Source organism: Myotis myotis, unplaced genomic scaffold (genome assembly GCF_014108235.1).
Source record: "Myotis myotis isolate mMyoMyo1 unplaced genomic scaffold, mMyoMyo1.p scaffold_m19_p_2, whole genome shotgun sequence".
Classification (NCBI taxonomy): Eukaryota; Metazoa; Chordata; class Mammalia; order Chiroptera; family Vespertilionidae; genus Myotis; species Myotis myotis.
Window position 1 is genome coordinate 4,253,311 of NW_023416324.1, and position 26,469 is coordinate 4,279,779.

The 26,469-nt window shown below is 43.6% G+C and overlaps 1 protein-coding gene across 5 annotated transcripts in view; it reads left to right on the top strand.

Annotated features, from left to right (window-relative positions):
* Window positions 1-26,469, top strand: part of UBE4B (ubiquitination factor E4B) — an 87,654-nt gene that overhangs the window by 19,650 nt on the left and 41,535 nt on the right. For 2 of the 5 annotated variants that reach the window (XM_036347707.1, XM_036347708.1), the window contains 7 exons: window positions 5,340-5,526; window positions 11,307-11,442; window positions 18,143-18,230; window positions 19,237-19,381; window positions 20,979-21,207; window positions 21,653-22,072; window positions 23,051-23,191. In XM_036347707.1, the coding sequence (XP_036203600.1) occupies window positions 5,340-5,526; window positions 11,307-11,442; window positions 18,143-18,230; window positions 19,237-19,381; window positions 20,979-21,207; window positions 21,653-22,072; window positions 23,051-23,191 (1,346 nt within the window). Of the gene's footprint in view, window positions 1-5,339; window positions 5,527-11,304; window positions 11,443-16,814; window positions 16,892-18,142; window positions 18,231-19,236; window positions 19,382-20,978; window positions 21,208-21,652; window positions 22,073-23,050; window positions 23,192-26,469 lie in introns of those variants that run through there. The other 3 variants (XM_036347710.1, XM_036347709.1, XM_036347711.1) reach the window with 3 other exon arrangements.

The following is a 26,469-nucleotide window of genomic DNA, read 5'->3' on the forward strand; positions in this document are numbered from 1 at the left end:
TAAAAAAATGAAACCACAATAATAATTAAAACAGGAGCTCCCTCTAGAACAGTGGTTCTCAACCTTCCTAATGCCATGCCTTTAATACAGTTCCTCATGTGGTGACCCCCAACCATAACATTATTTTCATTGCTACTTCATAACTGTAATTTTGCTACTGTTATGAATCATCATGTAAATATCTGATATGCAGGATGTATTTAGGCGACCCCTGTGAAAGGGTCGTTCGACCCCCAAAGGGGTTGTGACTCATAGGTTGAGAACCGCTGGTCTAGAAGAAGACCATTCTAGAAAGCTTTTTTCTTTATGTGGGGATTTAATGTTTTAGTAGAAAAGTAAGATGCTTTGGTAGAATGACTGTTTACTAACTTGAAAACAATGCTTTTTGGATTTATTTCCCCCCACCAAGTGCTAGAAATAAGAGGATCAGCTTGGCCCATCCTGTCTTAGGTTCTGCCTCGCACCACCTCAGTGTCCCTTGCTGTTTTGAGCAGTAGCTCTGTCTTGGATCTGTTTTTAGTTCGTCAGGAACGTGAGGGTAGGACAGGCGACATTAAGATAGAGCAGCTCTGGGGAAAGCCCTGTTTTAATGTCATTTGTGAAGTAAGAACGGAAATAGTTAAGACAAGAAAACTTTAGGAATGAGATTTCATTATTAGTATATTTGGGTTGGCTTGTGGTTTAGGACCTAAGTTGAGGAATTAAAGTTCCTTCTTTTACGCTTTTGGTGTTTTCTCTCTGTGACACTGAGGAAACGAACTTTTTTTAAAAAAGTACTTTTGCTTAAAAGTCTTACGCTTAGTGTAAACAAGTAGAGTAAGCGCAGAGAAAAATGTTTAATAATATTTTGGTATGTTGGGGCTTTTCTTAGTTTGTGTCCCATGTGTTCTGTTCGTGATAAAGTTGGACGATTAAAGTCTCTTAATAGTCCAGTTGATTGGATAGGCCTTTATACCTGCAGTTGCTCAGAACCATTCCTTGGGAGGCTCCTGTCCAGATGTTCCCAGGGCCCTCAGGTTGCTGAACCAGTTCGAAGTCACCACCATTGTAGAAAGTGGTCAGTCCACTGAAGGGCGTCGCTGCTGCGGGCAGCCCCGAGCACTGCCCAGTCATGGCTGTTCTTCTCTTAACAGCAGGTCTTTAAGATGGGGAGTCAGGACCGGTCCTACCAGTTCATGTTTTGCATGGACCTGCCTCTGTCCCTGACTGCACTCCTCCATCTCCCTTAACAGTCTACAGGATATTTCACACAGTTTGATTCTTCATTCTTTTTTAAAACCTGTGCTTGTAGAGTGGTGGGGGTAGGGGTTGGGAAATACCAGCACCGTGGAGATCTTTCTTCTTGGAAAATTTCCTTTTCTTCCTTCAAGCCCACATTGCAGTGAGCCAGGACATTTATTCTACGTTTATGTCACCGGGAACATCTGAAGCTAACATGTCAGGCTGAACTTGGCACCCAGCGTTAAAGTGACTTCATGTTTTACCAAAAGATGATAGTGTTATTCAGTAAACTTTATGTGCAATGCATTTTCTAGAAGTTTTCGTTTCTTCTTTCATTCACACAGCAGATATTTAAAGAGCACCTACTGTGTGCACGCACTCTTCTCGGCACTGATGGGACATCAGAACAAAACTGAGAAAAGTCCTTGTCTTAAACTTACTGTGGGGGGTGGTGAGTAAGTAGCATGCAAAGAACATCACAGGTGTAGTAGAGCCACGAAGGCAGGAGCCGTGAGGTAGAGAACAGGCGAGGGTGGTGGTTTTCTCACAGCTCTAGGAGGAAGGCACTGTTTTCATCCCCAGGGACAGATGCGGAACTGAAGCACAGAGGTTAAGCGACTTATCTTGAAACTACTTTGGTAGTTGGTAGTAAAGGTTGAATTTGACTTTGAAGTCAAGCATGAGCTAAATTTAACCGCCTCTAAGGTACTGAAACTTAATTCTTAGCAAATTTCCAAATGCTGGTTTCCATGAAAATTTAGTCTCTCTTCACCAGACCTTCTGTTGTATTGGTGTGTATACATGGACACATTTTAAGATATTAAAATACTGCCAGAATGTATCCCAAATTGACCACGCACCACGATCTTCACAGCTACCCACCCTAGTCCAACCCACACCCATCCTCTCCTAGACTACGGCAGTAGCCGCCTCAGTATCTCTGCCTGCGCCCGTGCTCCCCCAGTTTATTCTCCATCGCAGCCAAAACAGAAATGTAAAAATGTAAGTTAGATCACGTTCTGTTCAAAGCCCTTTGGTGGCTTCCAGAGCCAGAGCTCTCCCAGGCCTCGCAGGCCCCTTTCATCTCTGAGCTTGCCTTCTGCTCTCTCTCGCCTGCTCCTTTTGCTCCAACCACACTGGTCTTCCTGACCTTGAACATGTCAAGCACAGTCCCACCGCACCCCCCAGATACCATCTCTTCCTACAGGGGTGTCCAGACGCCCCTTTACCAGAGAGGCCTTCAGTGTGCTTTCCATAGAGATTGTGGCTCTTCCTCCCTGCTTTATTCTTTGCTAATGGTGCTCCTAACCACCTGGCATCATTTCGCTTCATTCGGCTCTTGTCCTTGGGCCTCTAGAACCTGAGCTCCGTGGGAGCGGAACTGCTTAGGTTACTGTGGTGCTCATGATGTTTGCTGAATGTGTAGCTGAAGAGGAGTCCGAACTAGAAGATGACGCACCACCTGGGTTTTGAATATTCAGTTAAACACTCTCGTGTGTGGTTTTGGTCCTTGGCCTCCCTCAATTCTGTGTATTAATTTCTCCCGTTGGTCAGTATGTACAGAGCTGTATGTGCCTGGCACTGTGCCCAAAGCTGGGGATACAGCATGAGCAAGGCAGACATGGTTTTCTCATGGAGCTTCCATTCCACTAGGGCAGTGGTTGGCAAACTGTGGCTCGGTAAACTGCGGCTCACGAGCCACATGCGGCTCTTTGGCCCCTTGAGTGTGGCTCTTCCACAAAATACCGACTTCTGTGCATGGGCCACGAAGTTTCAATCACACTGTACGTGCATGCCCGCACATGGTATTTTGTGGTATTTTGTGGAAGAGCCACACTCAAGGGGCCAAAGAGCCGCATGTGGCTCGTGAGCTGCAGTTTGCCGACCACGGCACTAGGGAAACAGAGTAAGACAGTGAGTAAGAAAGGTAAGTATTAGCGGTCCATGAGGAGTGCGCGAAGGATGTGAACAGAGACCCGTGACATCAAGTGAGGGTGGCACGGAGGGCTGTGCTAGATGCCAGGGCGGGGGAATCCTGCAGGTGACATTCAAGCTGAGAATGGGAGGAGGAGAAAGAACCAGCCATGCCAAGAATGAGAGAAAGTGCTCAGAGGCCAAAGGACTAGCAAGCGGCCAGAGATAAGATGGAGTTTACGATGTTCTAGTAAATGTCAGAGGGCCCGCGTGGCTGCATGGGATGCTATGCGCCCGGGGCAGCCGTTGGCGCGGTGAGGACAGTCCAGGCGCAGCACAGAGCTGCTGTGGGTGTACGCGGGAGAGCGGCCGGTGATTCTAAAGAATTCCTGTGCGTGCGGTGCGGAGAGAGGGTGGGAGGAGGGACTATGACAGCATGCTACCCTTTCTTGTCACTTAGGATTTTTTAAAAAATTTTTTATGGATTGATTTTTTTTTATTGCTTAAAATATTACAAAGAGTAGTACATTTGTAATTAGAAAGACTCTCCTAGCATACATACCCTTGACCAGAATCGAACCTGGGACCCTTCAGTCCGCAGGCCGACGCCCTATCCACTGAGCCAAACCACTCAGGGCGTCACTTAGGATTTTATTCTATACTTAGATTTTTAAAATCTCCCTGGCCCTTGGCAATCTCCATTTTGCTTTCTGTCTCTGTGACTTCACCTAGTCTGGGCACCTCATGTGGAAGCGCACAGCATTTGTCTCTCTGTGACTGGCTTCTGTCACGTAACAGAATGTCCTCAGAGTTCACCATGTGGTGTGTATGTCAGAATCTCCCTCCTCTTTAAGGCTGAATAAGATCCCATTGTGCGGACACACCACATTCTATTTATCCATTTATCTGCGGATGAACACTCGGGCTGCTTCCACTTCGTGGCTATTGGGAATAGTGCTGCTGTGAACACCGATGAACAAATACTGCTTTCATTTTTCGTAGAAGTTCATGGTTAGCTGTATTGCTGCAGGGACACACGGGGGGCTTCTGAGCGTGGGGTCCAGAATCAGGATGCCGTGGTCGTCTGCACAGTAAAGGAGCAGATTTCCTACAATGTTACAATGACAGCGAGCCTCTCAGTTCAGATGAGGTCCCTCCCTGATAACGTTTGTCATGTGTAATGTGTCCCCTTCCTTATTCCTAATGGAAAGAGTGAGCAGCCTGGTTGCTTTGCTTCTCTGAGGCCTGCTTAGAGCGGAAGCCTTGTTGTCACTCGTCCTCGGGGCCTGGGACAGCAGGTGGTCATTGAGAGTATTGACTGGTTAGGAATTTAATGACTCTCAACACGGGGGAAGTGGTTCTTTGATCCACTGGGATTTCGTGGACATAATTGTAATATCTTCATTACTCTGGGATATTGGTATAAGGAAGAAGTTGTAGATTACATTTTTATTGAAATTAAAAACTAATCATTGTGCTCTGGAATGTGATAAGTAAAATTTGTCTTAGTAAAATTTTTGTTACTTTGTCATTGTTTGAGTGATTAAAATGGCCATGTTACATAGTTTATTAAAATAACAACAAGCTTTAGTGTGTTTAAAAGTGTGGTGTGCTAATTGTAAATTCACAAAATCAGTCAAGGAAGTGTGATAAACAGATAAGATGAGTAAGGCGAGTAAGATGCAGTTTTATTTATTTGTGTGTGTGAGTGTGTGAAAATGTATTTATTCTACCTTCATATCTAATTTAACATTTGGTTTGGGGTAGAATTTAGGAATTAAAATAAAATTTTTAAAAATATTTTTATTGATTTCAGAGAAAGGGAAAGATAGAAACATCAATGATGAGGCAGAAGCGTACATCTGCTGCCTCCTGCATGCCCCACACTGGGGATGGAGCCCGAAACCCGGGCATGTGCCCTGACCAAGAATCGAACTGTGTGACCTTCTGGTTCATAGGTCGATGCTCAACCACTGAGCCATGCCGGCCGGGTGGAATTAAAATAATTATGTGCTGCAGTTTTTAAAAAGTGAGGTGGTGGCTTGCAGAAATACTGGTACACGGAGTTAATACTTTCCTCAAGTGGATACTTTATTCTCAAGGCACATTTAGTCGTTCGGCTCTAGTGCGGTTACTGATAACGCTAATGTTCCTCTCTGGCAGTGTTCCTGCTGTTTACTTACATGTGCCCTTTCCCCGCACAGATCCGGCGGAGGCGCCTGGCTCGACTTGCTGGTGGACAGACCTCCCAGCCGACCACCCCGCTCACCTCTCCCCAGAGGGAGAACCCTCCGGGGCCCCCTATAGCGGCATCAGCCCCCGGCCCCTCCCAGAGTCTTGGTCTCAATGTCCACAACATGACCCCAGCTACCTCCCCAATAGGTGCATCAGGTAAGCCTCTCTTCATACCTGGGTGTGCTTATCATTCTAATCGTAGCCTTTTATTCGCTTATAGTTTTGACATTTCCACAACAGGGTACAATCAATTGGACAGCAACTTTTTAAAATCCTCAAGCCATAGTTTAACATTTGAGATTACAGCATGCTTTGTTGATGTCTACTCATTTTGATAGTGATCTGTTAAAACTAACTGTTTTCCTTTCCATAACTTACCATTTTTTCCAAACAGGGTCATTTTTTCCAGACAAGTCTTTGATGGCAAAGTGATTAAGACTATATTTGGTTATGCTGATTTGATGAGTTTGGTTGATGCTTTTAAGATAAAGTCATCTGAAAATACGAGATTGAAATAATGGTCAAAGTAACAAGCCTCTAATTACAGATTTCCTTGTTTACATTGGCACAGAATGCTTTCTCTGAATTTTCAGGGCATAAAAGTTTGCCTGGTGTGATGTTTTAGGACTATTTTATTGACAATTACTTAGCTAACAAAAGGTTTATTTATTTATTTATTTTTGTAATATATTTTTATTGATTTCAGAGAGGAAGGGAGAGGGAGAGAGAGATAGAAACATCAATGATGAGAATCATTGATCGGCTGCCTCCTGCATGCCCCCTACTGGGAATCGAGCCTGCAGCTTGGGCATATGCCATTGACTGGAATTGAATCTGGGACCCTTCAGTCCTCAGGCTGATGCTCTATCCAGAGACAAACCAGCTAGGGCAAGGTTTATTTCTTTATAATTAATGAGTTCAGGTTGATATCTAGGAGTATCTTTGTTGGGAAAATGATGATAGTGACTCATACTGAATATTTGAAAATACCTGTCCTTTCTCTAAATGAACATTTCTATCAAACATAATTATTACCAGTGTAGTAATTACTATAATTATTTAAGATCCTAATTATGAGAAAGTAGGTGCTCAGAGATCTGTATTGATTATCATATCATCTAATAATTGAACATGGAGTTTTTAGTTCTGTAGTCATTTATTTTTTTTTAATTAAATCTTTATTGTTCAGATTATTAGAGTTGCTCCTCTTCTTTCCCCCCATAGCTCCCCTCCACCCGGTTCCCACCCCACCCTCTGCCCTCACCCCCCCCCCCCACTGTCCTCATCCATAGGTGCACGATTTTTGTCCAGTCTCTTCCTGCACCCCCCATACCCCTTTCCCCCCCAAGAATAGTCAGTCCACTCCCTTTCTATGCACTGATTCTATTATAATCACCAGTTCATTCTGTTCATCAGATTATTTATTCACTTGATTTTTAGATTCACTTGTTGATAGATGCGTATTTGTTGTTCATAATTTGTATCTTTACCTTTTTCTTCTTCTTCCTCTTCTTGAAGGATACCTTTCAGCATTTCATATAATACTGGTTGGTGGTGATGAACTCCTTTAGCTTTTTCTTATCTGTGAAGCTCTTTATCTGACCTTCAATTCTGAATGATAGCTTTGCTGGATAAAGTAATCTAGGTTGTAGGTTCTTGCTATTCATCACTTTAAATATTTCTTGCCACTCCCTTCTGGCCTGCAAAGTTCCTGTTGAGAAATCAGCTGACAGTGGTATGGGTACTCCCTTGTAGGTAACTGAGTTTCTTTCTCTTGCTGCTTTTAAGAGTCTCTCTTTGTCTTTTGCTCTTCGCATTTTAATTATGATGTATCTTGGTGTGGTCCTCTTTGGATTTCTTTTGTTTGGGGTTCTCTGCGCTTCCTGGACTTGAACGTCTATTTCTTTCACCAGGTAGGGGAAGTTTTCTGTCATTATTTCTTCAAATAGGTTTTCAATATCTTGCTCTCTTTCTTCTTCTGGCACCCCTATAATTCGGATGTTGGTACGCTTGAAGCTATCCCAGAGGCCCCTTACACTATCTTGGTATTTTTGGATTCTTTTTTCATTTTGCTTTTCCAGTTGGGTGTTTTTTGCTTCTTCGTATTTCAAATCTTTGACTTGATTCTTGCGATCCTCTAGTCTGCTGTTGGAACTCTGCATAATATCCTTTATTTCAGTCAGTGTATGCTTAATTTCTAGTTGGTCCTTTATCATAACCTCGAGGGTCTCACTAGATTTCTTGAGGGTCTCACTACATTTATTGGCGGTTTCTAGAAAGTTCTTGAAAAACCTTAAAAGTGTGGTTTTGAACTCTATATCCAGTAGTTTGCTTTCCTCCATTTCTGTCATTTGTGTCCTGTTTCTTTGTCTCCACATTTTTTATGTTTCCCTGTGTTGGTAGAGTGGCTTTGTGTGCTAGGTGTCCTATAGGGCCCAGTGGCTCAGCCTCCCCAATTACCTGAGGTGGACACTCTTGGTGCACCCCCTTTGTGAGCTTTGTGCACAGTCTTGTTGTAGTTAAGTCTTGATTGTTGTAGGTATCACTGAGAGGAATTGACCTCCAGGCCTATTGGCTGTGAGAATCAGCTGTGTCTACAGTGGGAAAACTTCTGTGCTGAAGACACCCTTATGGGGCAAGACTTGCTTCAGTGGGGCTTTGATGCTCTGAGTCTGCCCCCTGAGTGTGTCCTTTATGGATCTGAGGACTTGTAATCTGGATGGTCCCACTCTGACCACTGGGTACACTGGCTCTTGGACCTAAGGAGGTGCTAATTTAGCCTCTGCCTGAGGCTACGCAGCAGGAGCTACGAAGAGATCTGCAGATTCCCCTTCCTTGTTTGGGGTTTGGAGGTGCCCAAATGAGGCCCAGCTGTGAAGCAATGCAAGCTGCTGTGTGGCCTTGGGCCTTCTCTTGGAAGTTCTGGGTCTGTCTGGCCCAGCTTCAGTTTGTTAGGTAATTTTCAGATTGCAAAGGGCCAGGGCATTCATATGCAAAAGGCTCTGCCACAGCCTGGGTGGGGCGGGGTCTCAGGGGAACAACAGGGCAGAGCAAGCAGCTATGGCTGATCCTCAGCCCTGCCCTAAGGGGCCCCGTGTCTCAGTGTCCCGGTAATCGCTGCAAGCACCTTTGAGAGAAAGCCGCCCTCGAGTTCAGAGTTCTGCCCGCTGCCAGACAGTCCAGTTTCTCCCCATATGAGTCTAGGTCCCCGGAGACTCACCCGGAACCAGAGTTCAGAGCAGTCAGGGGCTTGTGGCTCCCTCCCGATTCTAAAAGACAGCCGCGTCCTCAGTCGCCAGCCCTTGCCGTGTGCGCTCGAGCCTCCGTACCTCTGCACTCCACCTCCGCACCTCCTCTGAGTCTCAGTGTGCTTTTCTCTTTCCTTCTAGTTGTAGAATTTCCAGCCAGCCTTCCTGTGGTTCTAGATGATGTCCGTTTTGTCTTTTAGTTGTATTTTTGAATTTGTTGTGGGAGGCAACAATTTCCGGTGTTTACCTATGCCGCCATCTTGGTTTCTCTAGTTCTGTAGTCATTTAATGCACTCTGCCTTAGTTCCCTCTGAATAACCTGTCTTGTTTTAGGTTGACTAGTCAATTAAAAGTGTCTTTCCGCCCTGAGCTGGTTTGGCTCAGTGGATAGAGCATTGGCCTGCAGACTGAATAGTTCGGGTTCAATTCCAGTCAAGGGCACATGCCCAGGTTGCGGGCTCAGTCGCCAGTAGGGGGCATGCAGGAGGCAGCTGATCAATAATTCTCTCTCATCATTGATGTTTCTGTCTCTCTCCCTCTCCTTTCCTCTCTGAAATCAATAAAAACATGTTTTAAAATAAACGTGTTTTACAGAGTTTCTGTTGTAGACATCATTGTAGCCTCCTCCTTATGTAAAAATAAATTCTTATACATCATTAGAAAAGTGAGAGCAGTTCAGGCCAAATCATCAGTTAGTAATGAACAGTGCCTTTGCCTGCAGTGTCTCCTCTGTACACTCCGACAAGCTGTGCTGGGCCTCTGGTAGGGGAAGGGTTCGAGATTCTGGTTGTGTTTTATCTTTTCCTTGGAGACAGCGCTCCTTTTCTCCCCCTGGTTGCCATCCCCCCTCCCCCAGTCCTGTTTCCTCCCCGCGCCCCTCCACCCAGGAATGCTAGAAACTGTCCAGGGAGAACTGGTTTGATGGGGAGTCTCACTGCATCAGGAAAGGTCAGGCAGGCGACCCAGAACTCTGTGCTCCTGGCAGGCCCCTCAGCACTCCTGGGCGCAGCACGCTGTCTGTTTGGGACCCGCAGTACTCACCCCAGCATGCCCCTGTGCAGTGAACAAAGCTAGAGAAAAGCCCAGACCGTGCTGCCGGTCTCATTTCAGATTCATGACCACAAACTAAGTGGACCCTTAACAGTGCAGGCAGTTGTACCATATTTCCTAATGTTCTCCTAAGGACATTATTGGTGCTCTATTATCTAGTCCTTCAGTAAATATTTGCTGAAAACCTACTTTGCATTACCCTTCTTGAATTAATGAATTTAAAGTTTTGCTGTCTTCCACAAGCTTCTCAGAATTCTCACTACATTAGATGTTTTCCATATTTCCCTTGAGTCTACTTAGGAACACTGACAATTTCGTTTCTCTTTTCCTTCATGAGTCCTGCGGAAGTTTTAATAAACAGGTATATGTTAATACCTGCTATCAGGAGTGGGTAAATGTTTTGTAACATTCTTCAGCGAAGAGACATTAAAGGGTGGCAACTTTACTTTCTTGGAATGCTGGGATGGTTAAAATGTTATCCACTTGGTAGTTGTTTCAGCTACAACTGGTAATTCAAGTTGTTTTTGAAAAAACGTAAGTCTCATTTTCCTTTCACCACAATAGGTATATGCAGGGTGTCCCAAAAATGTATATACACATTGAATACCACTATTAATCCCAGTGGGTCACATCTGAAAAGAAAGAAACATCAGTTGAGGTGTCAGCTGTTAAACTGTGTATATATTTTTTGGAACACCCTGTATTTTGTATTTTTATGCCCTCTATTTTTAAAAGTACTTGCAGATGTCTGGATATTCATAGAGTTAAAGTACTTTTTAAAATTCTATGAAAACCTGCCTTTAAAGACATCGATGAGAAATCTGTCCCTGTGCTCATGCTGCGTCTCACGCCTCTGGAAGCTCTGTGAGGGCAGGGCAGTGTCAGTTATTCCTTTACCCCGGCTGCCACGGAGAAGATGTTCACTCAGTTAATGCACTGATCTGTATTTAGCAATAGCTCAGATGGGTCTGTTGCGTGCTTTCAACATTTTATTATGACAAGTTTATGCCTACAGCAGATTTGAAAGAATCTTGCAATGAACACCTATATACCCACCATCTAGATCCTTTCATTAACATTTTAGTATATTTGCTTGATCACACCTCTCCCTCTACATGTCTCTATAGCCCTTCATTAATGTACCTTATTCTTGGTACATTTCAAGGGTTTTCCTGGCCTGTGATGGAGGCTAATTTGTATTCCAGGATCATCGTTTAAATTGGTGAAAAAGAAGGTGATGAGGAATCAGTTTTAGATATTAGATACAGCTCTGTTACTGACCTCATACGATGTATATTGATAAGTTATGACTAATTGTTAATGTTCCTATGATTTAATATTACTTTTGCATTCAGTGTAATCTTTTATTAGAAACTAGAGGCCCGATGCACAAAATACGTGCAAGGGGCTCAGCCCTCGCAGCCCCGGCGGCTGCCCCGGCTTCATCCAGAAGGTCATCCAGATGGTCGCTGGGCCGTTTGGTCGATTTGCATATTACCCTTTTATTATTATAGATTCTTCGATTGCTGACTGTCACAATGGTATGAATACCAATTGTGTATATTTACTGTTGTCATTACAAATGGTTTTACTGTTGCTTCATGTGGGACTTAATCTTTCATGTCTTTTTCTGCCTAGGAGTAGCCCATCGAAGCCAGAGCAGTGAAGGAGTCAGTTCTCTCAGCAGCTCGCCCTCCAATAGCCTTGAAACACAATCGCAGTCTCTCTCACGTTCCCAGAGCATGGATATAGATGGTGTCTCTTGTGAGAAAAGGTAAAGTAAGCTAATTTCCCAATAGAGTGTATTGATGGAAAGAGAAAGATCCATTCAATTTAGTCTCTAGTCATTAGTCTCAGATGCCAGCCCAGAGATCCGTGCCAGTCCATAGCAAATTAGAGCTAAATTTATTAAACTTAAAGGTCTTTGTATTATTCTGAAGTGTTCTTTATACCTTTTTATGTTTTTGGTGTTGAAATGTCTTTTGTGAAATAATGGTGTAGGACGGTAAGAAATGTTTTTAGTTTTTTAATGTCTTTGTAAACACAAAGTTGGCATCATCTGTCTGTCCCTAAATATTTCTTCGAAATTTTACTGATCAGTGAACATTTAAAAGGTGGAGGAGCTCAATAAGTGGACTGATCTAGCTGAGCCAAGCAGTCTACGAGCTCTGTAAGGATCAGGGTGTCCTGGAGCAGAGCCTTCCTGTTCTGCAAGTGCACCATGAGCAGGTGACAGAGTGGCGGAGGTGTTGATTTCTTTATTCCATGGGCCAGCCAGACACCCACCCCAACTCGAAGACCCAGTTCCACTGCTCTAAGCTGCCCCCTCTGTTTATGTCAGCAGGCCAGACAAATATTATCTTCTCTGTGTGTTATGATATGAAAAAGGTTGAGAAGTACTAGAATAGAGCTTCGGTAGTTGGGTGGGTTGGGGGTGAGGAACCAGATCAGAGACCACACACATTAGGCAAGAGTTCCGGAAGGTCGGCACTCTCAGGGAAAAGATCAAGTTAACCCCATAGAGTAAAAACAATTTTGTTCTTATTATCTTTGCTATGAATACATGTATTTTCTTTTTTTAAACATATTTTTATTGATTTTAGAGAGGAAGGGAGAGGGAGAGAGACAGAAACATCAGTGATGAAAGAGAACCATTGATCGGCTGCCTCCTGCATGCCCTCCCCTGGAAACTGAGCCTACAACCTGGCCATGTGCCCTGACAGAGAATGATAGGCCGATGCTCAACCACTGAGCCACACCGACTGGGCAATACATGTATTTTTTTTTTTTTAATCAAGTCAGCTCTGTGATTTCATGGCTAATAGGTAACTTTCATCTGGGTTTAGCACCTAGATCAGCTGTGGGCAAACTACGGCCCGCGGGCCGGATCCGGCCCGTTTGATATGAATAAAACTAAAAAAAAAAAAAAGACCGTACCCTTTTATGTAATGATGTTTACTTTGAATTTATATTAGTTCACACAAACACTCCATCCATGCTTTTGTTCCGGCCCTCCGGTCCAGTTTAAGAATCCATTGTGGCCCTCGAGTCAAAAAGTTTGCCCACCCCTGACCTAGATTCACACTATTGGTATAGTCTAAAAAACCTCAAGCTAAGAATCGTCATATACAGTGAACCAAGGCATCTAACAGAAGAAAACACAAAGCATCATGTCTTCAGAGAATTTCCTTAGAAAAATTTCCAAGTAATATTAGCTCATGGTCAAAAATCACAAAGCACAGCAGAAAACAGCCAACATGACTAACAGCCAACAGATTAGTAACAACAGTTATTTCACTTAGAGATTTTAGGGTTTTGGAATTTCAGGAACAGAATATAAAATATGTATATTTAAATAAATTAAAAAAGGAATTGAAAACATAAGGGGCAGGTGACTATAAAAACAACCAAGCACATTTGTAAAGAACCAAATACAATTTTTAGAAAGGAAAAGATAATTCACATTGAAACGAGTTAAACAAAGGATTAGACATAGCTAAAGAGAGAATTAACAGATGGAATGATAGAGCTGAAGAAATTACCCAGAGTACACCACAAAGAAAGTGATGAAGAATATGAAAGATGGAGATGTAGAATACACAGATTCAATATATATTTAATAGAAACATTAAAAGGAGAGGAGAGAGACTTGGAGAGATTCACCACTTTTCTCCCTATTAGACATTTTTTCCTCTACTGGTTTGGAAGCCATTATCAAAAAATAAATGGCTGAAATATAAAATAATATTGAATGTCAATTATAATTTTAAAAAAAAAAGATAAATGGTTGAGAATTTCTCTAGAGTTGATAAATGATATGAATCTTCAGATTCAGGAAGCCCAGCAGCTCACAAACAGATTAAACAAAAAGCAATTTCTATCTAGACATCTCTTAATAAAATTGCAGAATACCAAAGACCTATAAGTAGTCAGAAAAGAGATTCTCTACAAAAGAACAACTATTACATGTCTCAAAGATAGAAGCCAGAGGATGTTGGAGTAATAGCATTGAATGCTGACAGGAAGTCTACTGGAAATTGTGTACCTTTGTGGAACGATCTTTTAAGAGCAAGGGTGAAATAAAGACATTAATAGATTAAAAACCTGATAACCTGCCACTAAAAGACCCCCAACTTATTTTTTTTAATATATTTTTATTGATTTCAGAGAGGAAGGGAGAGGGAGAGAGAGATAGAAACATCACTAATGAGAGAGAACCATTGATCGGCCGCCTCCTGCACGCCCCCTACTGAGGATTGAGCCCGCAACCGCAACCGGGGCATATGCCCTTGACTGGAATCCAACACAGGACTCTTCAGTCCACAGGCCGATGCTCTATCCACTAAGCCAAACCAGCTAGGGCCCCCTGACTTTTTTTAACAGATGTAGTTAAGAAAGAAAATGATCTCAGGAATAATGTGTGACATGCAAGAAGGAAGGGTGAGTGAAGAAAATAATAAACACTGATGGTATAAAGCAATAACAACAGTGTAGAAAAATCAGATAGGTCTAACATTTAGCTGGCCAGCAGTAGCAGGTTAGCCGTAAGGGGCGTTTTGGGGGTTCGTTGACCCAAGCAAGATCTAAAGTCCTTGTATACTTGAGAAAGGGGTAAAGGTACTGGCCAACTTTTTTTTTTTTTAAGATACTGGCCAACTTTTAGATTTTGAGTTAAGAATACTGGTTAAATTTCAAGGGTAGCCACTAATAGAATGGAAATAGAGTATGTATTTCAAACCAGTAAAAGGGAAGTATGGAACCATAGTGAGGAGGTGGGAGGGTGGAGTTAAGTCAATTCAAAGAAAGGGAAGGAAGAAACAAATTTCTAAAAAGAGACAAATAGCACAAAATAAGCTGGTCAAAAGAAATGAAAATATGTTAGCAATTACAGTAAATCACAGTGAAAAGGAATAGGTTGTGTTGAAAACAAAACAGAACCCAGCTTTATCCTTGTTTATAAAAGGAATATCTGAAAGATTAGGTTAGAGAAGTAAGGTTAAGAGTAAAAAAAAACCATAAAAGGTATACCAGGTAAACGAAACAAAGTAAACAAAAGAAGCTTGGGGTAAGCATATGAGTGAAGTCGACTTTAAGGCACAGAATATTACTAGACGTAAGCACTATATAACGACAAATGTTTTGTTTACCGTAGGATTTAACAGTTCTGAAAGTCTGTGCACTTAGTAATAGAACAGCAGTATGCAATAAAGCCAATGTTGACAGAACTAGAAGAAATTGACACAGTCATAGAGGGAGTGTTTTAACAATAGATCGTTTATCAATAGATTAAAGAGAATAAATATGAATAAGCATATGGGCAAATTAAACAACACAGCTGGCAAGCTTGGTCCAGTGGAAAGATACAGAACTTTCTCCTGTACAGTTGGAGAATACACATTGCTTTCCTAATACTCACTGACCAAAAAGTTTCAACAGTCAGAATCGTACATGTTTTCTCACTAGTATTAGGTTTGATAATTAATACGGGGGGAAAAACTTATTTATTTTATAAATATATTTTTATTGATTTCAGAGAGGACGGGAGAGAGAGAGAAACATCAATGATGAAATAGACTCATTGATCAGCCACCTCCTGCATGCCCCCTACTGGGGATCAAGCCCGCAACCTGGGCATGTGCCCTTGACTAGAATTGAATCCAGGACCCTTACATCCGCAGGCCAACCCTCTATTCACTGAGCCAAACCAGCTAGGGCAAAAACCTTTTTAAAAAAAACTTTAAGGCACTTGTACATTTTAGAAATGGAGTATGCTTCTATATACAGGTTAAAGAAAATATCATAATGGAAGTTTGAAAGTATGTGGGACTGAACAGTAACAAATATTATGAATCATGATCTGCGTGTTGCAGCTAGAGTGGTCCTTAGAAGAAAACCTAAAGCTATAATATATTAAAAAGGAAAAAAGAATACAAGGAAATATTGGGACTAAGAACCCGTTGGTTGGAATGCTCTTCCCCTGGGCATGAATGGGTAACCGCCTTCATGTTGTTGCTCATCTGGCATTTCCCAGTGAGGCTCACCCCATTTCAAGCAGAAAGCCCTGCACTCTCAGTTGCCTTTTCCCTGCTCTTCTTTCTTTAAATTTTCCATAGCACTCACTATACTATGTGCTTTGCTTATTTATGTTTATTGTTTATTCTCTCTTTTTTTTAATGTTCTGGTTTTTTTTATTGATTTCAGAGAGGAAGGGAGAGGGTGAGGGAGAGAGATAGAATCATCAGTGATGAGAGAGAATCATTGATCAGCTGCTTCCTGCACGCCCTACTGGGGCGCGAGCCCATAAACCCAGGCAGGCATATGTCCTGACCAGGAAATGAACTGTGACCTCCTGGTTCATAAGTCGACGCTCAACCACTGAGCCACCAAGAGGCCAGGCTGTTTATTCTCTTTCTGTCTCTAGATGGAATGTATGCTCCATGACGCAGTGATTTATTTATTTATTTATTTATTTTTGTCTTTTTTGTTCACTGACATTTTAGACACCTAGCACAAGCCCTACATAGAATGGGCGCTCAGTAATATTTGTTATTGAAAGGGGGAATTCCATGAAAAGTGTAAATATGCAAATGCAAATAAATTTGAAAAGTTGGATGAAAATGAAATTCCTAGAAAAACATATTTCTCCCAAAATTGAATCAAGAAGACCTGAATAATTAAAAAAAAACACATGAAATAAATTGAATCAATATTTTAAAAATTTTCAACAAAAGAACCTTGCTCATGTAGTTTTATAGGTTAATGTGATATGATATAGTACAATATAATATGATCAACTTAAGTTTATGTCAGAAATCCAAGGGTGCTTTAACATTAGAAAATTTATAAATATTATTCACCATATTATAAAAGAGAAAAGGCATTGCAAATTTTGCTAAACTTCAACAGTTGTTGATAAAAATTTTAACAAACAGGGTACAGAAAGGTGCGTCCTTAAACCGACAACAGCAGAGATAGAGTTAACAAAATAATCATACCTTCCCCTGCATTTCCAGGCTCCGTTGCAGCTAGATTGGGGTCAGGTGACTAGTTCTGTCCCATAGACTGTGAGTGGAAGTGACATGTGTCACTTGTAGGAAAGGCAGTTGAGCCGATGTTCCTCCTCGTCCCTCTCTTCTCTTGCTCCAGTGACCTGGGAGGCTGAGTATTGCAGATGGCATAGATTAAAGATGAAGTCAGGATGCTTCACTCTCACCAGACTTTGCGTAAGCAAGAAATAAACCCTTATAGTGTTAAGCCTCTAAGATTTCAGAGTATATGTGTTACCACAGCAGAGCCTATCTTATTCTGACTAATACAAAGAACAGCTACCAGAAAACTGCAGCACTCTCATTTTCAATGGTGAGGTGTTAGAAACTCTCTTTAGAATCAGTAATAAGAACAAGAATGGCTGTTATTTCTGCTTCTCTTCACCATGGGGATCCTACCCCGTGCAGGGAACAAGTAGGGACTGGAGTGGAAGAAACAAAACATTTATTGTTCAAAGATAAAATGATTACCTAGTGAGCCCTGTGTATAAGTAAAGTTCCTTAAAATAGATCTGTGTCCAAAATCAGTTACATTACTGTGTACTAGCAGCAACCAAAAATTAGAAAACTTAATTTTTAAAAAGGTACCATTCATAATTTCATTTAAAAATATATGGTACATAGGTATAAATTGAGCGAAAGAAGTGAAAGACTTGTGGAGAAAATATAAGTTTATCAAAAGACCTTGATGAAAGCCTAAGTACTTGGAGAGAGATACCATGGGTAGACTCAGTAACATAACGATGCCATTTCTCCTCACTTTGATCTCTGGAGTCAGTGAAATTCTAGTCAAAATCCCAGCATATTTAAGGAACCTGGCAAGCTAATTCTTAGTTCTGTATGCAAAAGCAAAGGGTCAGGAATGGCCAAGACTCTCCTAAAGTAGAAGAACCAGGTGGAGGCATTGACCCAGCAGGTATCAAGACTTAGTGTGAAGTTTTAGTAAGACAGCGTGGTGTTGGCTCAGGGACAAACAGCTTGTCTAATGGAACAGAAACCAGTGTCCAGAAGGAACCACACATATACTATATAATAGGACATATGAATAGGTGGCTTCATATTAGTGTAAAAATGATGGTCTTTTCACTTACTTATTTAATGTGGGGGAAAATACTGTATGTACTCAACTAGATTTTATAATCAGGCTCTGAATGATTGCATATAGCTTACCGTAATATGTATAGAAAATATGCTCTATTTTTTTGAAAGTGAGCCTTTGGGAAAAATATTAAAATTATGATAGAATGTTTCTATCTTAATATATGAAAAGAGCTCTTTAAAGAATTAATAGAAAAAAAGGATGAACCTTTATTATTTCGCTTTCCTGACTGATTTTGATTAATATTTAAAAACTTCCTCAGCCAGAGGCTGGGACATTTGGGTGGATTTATGAAAGGTAAAAGACTTATTTGTCTTTTGTACTTAAAGCATGTCCCAGGTGGATGTGGATTCAGGAATTGAAAATATGGAAGTTGATGAAAATGATCGAAGAGAAAAAAGGAGCCTCAGCGACAAGGTTGGTAAGAGGAAGCCTTGCTTCTGTTTTAGTACAGGTGACATGACACAGGGAAACAGCGCTCACGTCTCGTATCTACGGAGCCTGTTAAGAGTGGGCCACCCAATTAGCAGGTCCTGGTCAGGTGATTGGTTTTTTATTTTGAGGAAAAATGGGTAGCCCAGCCTGCCCTTACTAATGGAAGTATAACTCGGTCTTTTAGAGAAGAAGGGAGAGGGAGAGAGAGAAGCATCAGTGATGAGAGAAAATCATTGATTGGCTGCCTCCTGCACTCCGCCATTGGGGATCAAGCCTGCAGCCCAGGCATGGGCCCTGACCAGAATCGACCTTGACCTCCTAGTTCATAGGTCAGCACTCAACCACCGAGCCACGCCAGCTGGCTTAACTCAGTCCTTTTAACTGATAAAATTCTTCCCTTATCTTTGTTTCAGGCACATGTTTCCAACAGGAAATTTGGTTTGTAATAGGAATTCATTCAGAGCTAATTTGAATGTTTTTTGTTGGTGTTTGGCTTAAGCAAGTAGATCAGTCATGTCTTTGGGACTATTCCAAGGAAAATGACTGGAAATTGAGACAGTATGTGGGACCCAGTAGCAAGAACAAACTTCTTGAAAACATGAAGTCTTCATATTTTGTTATCATCTGAGTTCAGTTTCTATATTTAGAAACAGGGTGTTGTGGGTTTTTGCTATTTCTGGTGTGGTGCAGAACTGGTGTAGGCAATTGGGCCACTTTCTGTTCAGTAAGTTATTAGTGTTCAGCAATACGTGCTGATTGTTAGAAGTTGCAGTGGAAGCAGTGTGATGCTTCATTTTGTGTAGTTCTTTAGTGTTATGCAAAGTGTAGCTCTCACGTCACAGTAACAAGTTTCTCTTTCTCTAAGTCAGTAGGTGAATAGTTCTATGCACTTCTGAAATGAATTAAGTCAGGATTAAGTATTTCTATGGAAGTCTAACTCGGACCTCCCACCACTTGAAATTAACCCCCAAATCTTCTTCCTCACAAGGAGCCGTCGTCGGGTTCTGAAGTATCTGAAGAGCAGGCCTTGCAGCTGGTCTGTAAGATCTTTCGTGTCTCCTGGAAGGATCGGGACAGAGATGTCATCTTTCTTTCTTCTCTTTCTGCACAATTTAAGCAGAACCCAAAAGAAGGTAGGACTGTAGCTCAGCTGTCCTATTTCAGAGTCCTGTCCTTAAGGGAAAAAGAGAATGTAAGATCTTGCCCTTCCCTGCTGTCCCGTCACTCTGTCCTGCTCTGGGTGCGGGTTTTGAGTACATTGGTACCTCTTGGTCAGGGCTCTGATATATGGCCACTTTCCACTGATCTTATCAATACATTTCTTTTTTACTTTTACCATATCTAAAAGAAAATTATATAAATAAGTTAATAGTGTCCATTGTCTCAGGGTTGACATTTTTTCCTTTGTAAAAAGAACATGCTTAGAGCATTAGCACCTCTTACAAAGCAGGAGCATTCTGGGTAGTCTGCAGGGACCCTGAAAGAGGCGCTCCGTGTGGCCTGTACCTGCCTGAAGTGCCTCCCAGGTCCTTTGTAGACAGTGGAGTAAATCTGCTGAATTCAATTGCTTAGCAAGATTGGACATAGTGATATTTTGCTGTGTTCCCAGTATTCTATTTTAAGAAGCTGCACTAAACCACACTTACAACAAAGTAATAAAACTCAGCATGGCACCCTTTGGAATACAGAAGAGGTAGGGGAGGTGGGCAAGGGTGTTCTCTTGCACATCACAGCAATGCTGCTGGCAGGGATTTGTGTCTGGTTTGATCACTGATGCCTTCCCAGTGCCACGAAGGGTGCCTTGCACTTAATCCCTCATTAGGTGCATTTTATTTTATTTTCATTGATTTCAGAGAGGAAGAGAGAGGGATAGAAACATCAGTGATGAGAGAGAATCATTGATTGGCTGCTTCCTGTAAGTCCCACACTGGGAATCGAGCCCACAACCTGCGCATGTGCCCTGACCAGGAATCGAACCCATGGCCTCTTGGTTCCTGGGTTGACGCTCAACTGCTGAGCCACACCAGCTGGGCTATAAGTTATAATTTTTAATAACCAAATCAGATAAGACTTGCCTGCATCGGAGCTGTTATTTATGTAGTGATGTTTAAAATGTATTAAAGACCTACATACAGTAAAGCAGTTGGGAGCTGCAGAGAGTGAGAAGGAAGCTTAGCAGTGGGAATCTGCTCCAAAAAGCCAGACGGTGCCTAGAAGTCAGACCTTTCATAAAATACTTTGAACTTTGTACTTGATAGTTTTACTGTGTATAAAACATATACAGGAGAAGAAATATTAACCCAGTTGATTTCTAGTGTGATAAACTAACCTCTAGTTGGGAGTAACTTTTTTACAGCTAATACGTATCAGCAGTAACTCATTGACTGCACTCTAATAATTTTTTTTAATGAGGTTTGTATTTTGGAATAATTCTAGATTTCTAAAACAGTATTAGAGGGTACAGGGAGCTTCTGCATACACTTCACCCAGTCCCCTAACGTTACCATCTTACATAGCCCAGCAGACCTGTCCAAACTAAGACATTCCTGTTAACTGCACTCAGGCCTGGTTTGGGTTTCTCCAGTTCTCCACTAACATCTCTTTCCTGTTCCAGGGTCCAGTCCAGGCCGGGGCACCACCCTGCACCTCTCTGGTTCCCTTTGGCTTTTTCAAAGACTATGTATTTAAAGAACCACGTGTAACCTCCCTTTTATTCTGCCTTTCCAACAGTGTTCTCTGATTTTAAGGACTTGATTGGCCAGATTTTAATGGAAGTGCTAATGATGTCCACTCAGACTAGAGATGAAAACCCGTTCGCCAGTCTGACAGCCACGTCACAGCCAATTGCCGCGGCAGCTCGGTCACCTGACAGAAATCTCACGCTAAATACTGGCTCGGTCCCCGGAACGAGTCCCATGTTCTGCGGTGTGGGTTCCTTCGGCGCCAGCTCTTTGTCTAGGTCAGTGCGGTTCTTTTTGCACAGTTAAGTGGTAGTAAAACGGCCACGAGCATGTAAGAGAAGGGAGCGTTCTTTCGGGGGCCTGTGCAGATTGTAGCAGGTGTCATATTTGGGGGCTTGGATTTGGTCACTGCGGGAGGTGTTGTCCTTTTCAGGTTGGTCTCTTTGGCTTTCCATGGTTTGGCTTTTGGTAAACTAAAATATAGAAATAAAACTGTACATTAATCTTTGGCGAGAGGGTTTAAAATATAAGTATAACTTCTAGACCTTTCCAGCAATTAGGTGATTCTTATTTAGGTATCTCAAAGATTCGTATACTTGAATGCTTAGAGATGGGAAGTATGACTATACTGTTCTTTAAAAGCGTGATATTTTTTATTTTAATTCTTTATCTCAGGTTTTTCTTCCATTTTCTCTTCTTTCCTCCTCTTCTCACCTAATTCAGCCTCTATGAAACTAGCCCCGCTCCCAGCGTGAGCTTCTGGAGCTCTGTGCCGGCCATGAGCCTGCCCTTTGCCTCCCCCTCCGGGGCAGCCGGCCACGCGGCTGTGCCTTCCATTTCCCTCAGTGCTCATGGCTCGGCCCCCGGGACTGCGGGAAGCCAGCCGCCATCGCCATCGCCATCGCTGCGGTATCGCCCCTACACTGTCACCCACCCCGGGGGGCCTTCCGCCTCTCCTACCCCGAGGTCCCCAGGCCTCTCCCTTCCGTCTAGCTCACCGAGCCTCCCCGCCCTCGCTAGTAGCCCTCAAGCCGTGCCGGCCAGCTCTTCCCGACAGAGGGCCGCCAGCACGGGGCCAGCCTTCCTGCCCGCCTCACCCAGTGCCCTGAGCAGACGCCCCTCCTCCCTCAGGACTTCTCCTAGGTATTTATTCAGCAGGAGAGCGGGCGGCGTGCGTGCAGTGCAGGAAACAGGTTAACACGTTTGGAAGGACTGTTGTGTGGCACTGACTCCAGCTACATGGGTTTTCTGTTGGGGTTATTAACCGTGTGTCTAACTAGTTGGTAGGCTCTTGCCCTGACTCCGTGCTTCTGCCCCGCTTTGGTAACACCAGAAAGCATGGGTGGCTCTGTTGTGGGCACCTTTGTTCCCTACCTTCCCCTCACCCTTTCTCTGTCCTGTAAAAAAAAAAAAAAAAAAAAAAGTAAGGAAGAAAAAGTAACTTAGTTTTTAAAATTGAATTCACATGTCATTCCTCATTACAAGAATTTCAGAGACTGTAGGCAGTTGGTATTTGAGAGTTGGGGATCACAGAACCACTTTTTGACTTTCATACTGTTGACACTTGTAGTTGAAATATAGTCAGACCAAGCGGTGGTGGGGGCAGAGCTGGGCCTGGTGTCCCTTAGCTCTGGTCACTGGACAGGGCCAGCGTTCATGCCTTGACTCTGATTCCAGCTCCTAGACAGAGGTGGCCCCAGAGTTCCATTCACCCACTGCCCCTCTCACAGGCCCCTGTGTATCTCTGTGGCTCAGGTGAATCACTTTCCTGCATGTCAGTAGAGAAAACTTCCAGCATAAGCTTTAATTAACCGGACAGCAGAAGCTTTCTCCCTCGCCCTAACCGGTTTGGCTCAGTGGATAGAGTGTCGGCCTGCGGACTAAAGGGTCCCAGGTTCGATTCCGGTCAAGGGCATGTACTTTGGTTGTTGCACATCCCCAGTAGGAGGTGTGCAGGAGGCAGCTGGTCGATGTGTCTCTCTCATCGATGTTTCTAACTCTCTATCCCTCTCCCTTCCTCTCTGTAAAAAATCAATAAAATATATTAAAAAAAAAAAAAAGCTTTCTCCCTCTTGTTTTTCCTCTGTTCCCTGATCACCTTTTTTGCTTTTGTTGTGGTAGTATGTACGGCAGTCCTTTCTCCTTCCTCTTCCTCGCGCTTTCTGGGGACAGTAGTGATGATGATGAAGAAGAAGAAGATGATGGTGATGATGAAGGTGTTGGTGGTGGTGATGAGTTTTCTTGTGTCCAGTTTGGGTCCAGGTATCAGGAATGGAGTCTTACCCCTGCATGTGCATAGGTGCTTAGGAACTAACTCCCGTAAGCCCTGGTTAGGGGGCTGCTTTGCACCCCAACAGCATAGGGTCAGGCGAGCCCCCTGGAGAGTGAAGAGGTGAGCGGTTGCATGTCCTGAAATGCTAGGACCCCCTTGTGGGGCACAGGGCACATAGGGAAATTTTCTTAGTTGTTTCCTGGTAAGTTTAGAGAAAACTTACATATAATCTTTTGTCAAAAACATGAATAACAGAGTAGAGATCAGTCACCATTAACTTCAGCCGCCCTAAGCTCTACAAATGAAGAACCCTGCACTTACCTATTGCGAGGATATTCTTGTGAGGGAGCAGATGTAGCAACATGTGCTCTGAGAGGCATGTTTCCCTGCGCACAGCTGCATGGATGACTGCTCTTTAGGAATGGCAGAGGTGCTGGCGTGTGTGCGTGTGCGCGCTTGCGCGGGTCCTGCCCCGGCTAAGTCTGGGCAATCGGTTGATGGGCGTACGGGGTCATCCTTCCACTGTAATTGTGAGTCTGCTTTCATGTCTAACCTCGATTTCACTGATCGCCTCCCTGACCTCAGTGAAGCTAGACTCTGCTTGTTTATTTATTAAAAAACTAGAGGCCTGGTGCACGAAATTCGTGCACAGGTATGGTCCCTAGGCCTGGCTGGCCATCAGGGCCCATCTGTGGGGCGACCGGCGGGGCGATTGGGGGCCCCTGCTGGCACCTGCCTTGGTTGGCCTGGCGCTGCCCACTCACCAGCTCTGTCCCCCATCCCACTTGCTGGCCGGCCCTGTCCCCTGCCACCGCTGCCGGTCTCCTTCCTCTATGGGGTTACCGGCAGGGTGATTGGGGTCCCCTGCTGGCACCAGCCTTGGCTGGCCCGGGGCCTGTGGGCTGGGGGCAGCTCCTGCGTTAAGTGTCTGCCCCCTGGTGGTCAGTATGCATCATAGCGACTGGTCATTCCACTGGTCGTTCCACCATTCCATTGATTTTCATATTAGGCTTTTATTATATAGGATATGTTTTTATTGATATTTAGAGAGAGAGGAAGGGAGAAGGATAGAGAGAGAGAAACATCGATGAGAGGAACATTATTGAACAGCTGCCTCCTGCAAGGCCCGTATTGGGGATCAAGCCCATAATCGAGGCATGTGCCCTGACCATGACCTCTTGGTTCTTGAGTCGACCCTCAACCCCTGAGCCAAACCAGCCGGGCTAGCCCCTGCTTGTTTAGACGGCCTTTGGAATGGCAGCAGAGGCCTAAACAGTTCATTAATATTGCTGAGTGTTCCCTCCTGAAAAAGGCTACTTAGGTTGTCCAGGTGACTTTGAAAAAGAAAATACAATAATACCATCTTTCTAACACTCTGACTCATTGTCTTACAATTTTGCTCTTAAATTGAAGTTTCCTCTGGGCTGAGTTGGTATTTGTGCCCAACAGTGTTTAAAAATAACTCCAGGCTATAAATAGAGCCGGCAGTGGGAGTAGGTACACCTCATTACCTCCGACAGTGGGCAGAGGCCTGAGTGTGTAAAGGGGGAGGAACGGGGCGCACGGTTGGCTGCTGGCTCGGGAAGGTTGGTGTTTGTATTAGCTTGAACATTGTGCCGCCCTTTCTCGAGTGCGCTTCCCAGCCGGAAAGGTGCCTTTTTCTTGTAGGAAAATGCTGTTGCGTGATCATAGTTATGCGGCAGGTGTCCTCGTTAGGAATCCGTTTCCATGCATGATAAGTGCTTTGTTAGCTGTTTGTGAGTTATCTGCGCGAGAATCTCTCCCTGGCCCATTTAATCCCAGCTTTCTCTAACAAAGGTATCAGATGGTGTGCTGCTGTCACTAACACCTGTCTTTCTGGACTTACAACATCCCAGCTTTGTCTCAGATCTAGATCCTACGCCTGCCAGGAGAAGTAAAACTCCGGGGTTGTGTAATAATAGCTGAGCACACTCACCGAGCATCACGTGCCAGCCGCTGTCAGTGCTGCATTCATTGCCGCCGTAATCCGCCCAGCAGCCCTCCTCCTTACTGTGAGAACTGGGCCACTGGGAGGGAGGCGAGTCACGTGACTAGGCCATGCAGAGCCTGGGTCAGAGCCCCCGGGCTGCCTCTGGCGTGTCCATCTTCGTCCAATAGGACTGTGTTGTTCTCGTTCCTTACTGGTTCTTTTGCTGCCAAGAGCATCTTCTCTGTTCTGCGCGAGAACATTTGACTCCGTAATTACAGAATCGCATCCCAGGCAGCAGGCACGCCCTTTGCTGGCTGTCAAAATGGAATCTGATCTATCCAGATTTTGGCAACTTAGAGGTTCCGAATAGATATAAAAAAGAATATAAAAGGATGGGTAAAAAGACATAACTGATTAAACAGATAGAGAGGACCTTGAGAATGCTGGTCGGGCCAGAACCAGGAAGAGCCAGACCTTGTTAATGAAGCGCTCAGCAAATGGTCTTTCCTTTCCCCTCTCTGATTGACCATCTCAGAGTCTTATTTCCTTTGAAGGAAGATTTCAACACCCACTTCTTACGTTCAAGATTAAGGTGAGGAAGGGATCGGCAGGGCTTGTATCTGGCCCCCTCTGTGTGTCCCGTGGAGTTGATGTCATGCAAATCTTTTTGGAAGTAGTCTGGACATTTGCTCCTATGTTCATACCTTCATTTCTTATAGTGGCCATGCTAAGGGTTAATTTAAGGGAGGTAGGACCATTCCTTCTGCAATGTTGTGTGGAGAGAGTTGTGTGAATTATAAGGAACCACTTCTCCCAGGAGTGGAAATGAGTGAGGTGAGAATTGTCTTGTGATAAAGAACATAGGAGTTATTCTGAGGAAAGTTTTTCTCATTGTTTCCTAGGAAGTGGGTGACTAGAAAGAAATATTCCGGTTTTTGTTTTTTCACTGCTTAGATATTGCAATGAAGCTGGTCAAATCTTGAAAGGCATGAGCCTCTGAACAGGAAGAGAAAAATGACAAGGTAGTGAAAAAGTGACGTTTATTCTGATTTGTGCTGGCCGTCACTACTTGGAGATAAGACATGGAAATAGTCTAAAAGAGATCATTCTTCCCTGTCAGTCCCAAGACCTTCCAGTGACTTCCCTCCTCCCTCAGAGTAAAACCCAAAGCCTCTCACCCTGGCCTACAAGCCTGCGCAGCTCACGTACACACACATGCACAAATGCACACATACAACACACACACGCCTCCTTTCTCACTGCATCTGCCTCCACCTGCCTCCCTGCTCCAGCTCCTCCTCTCCATCCTGCTCTTGA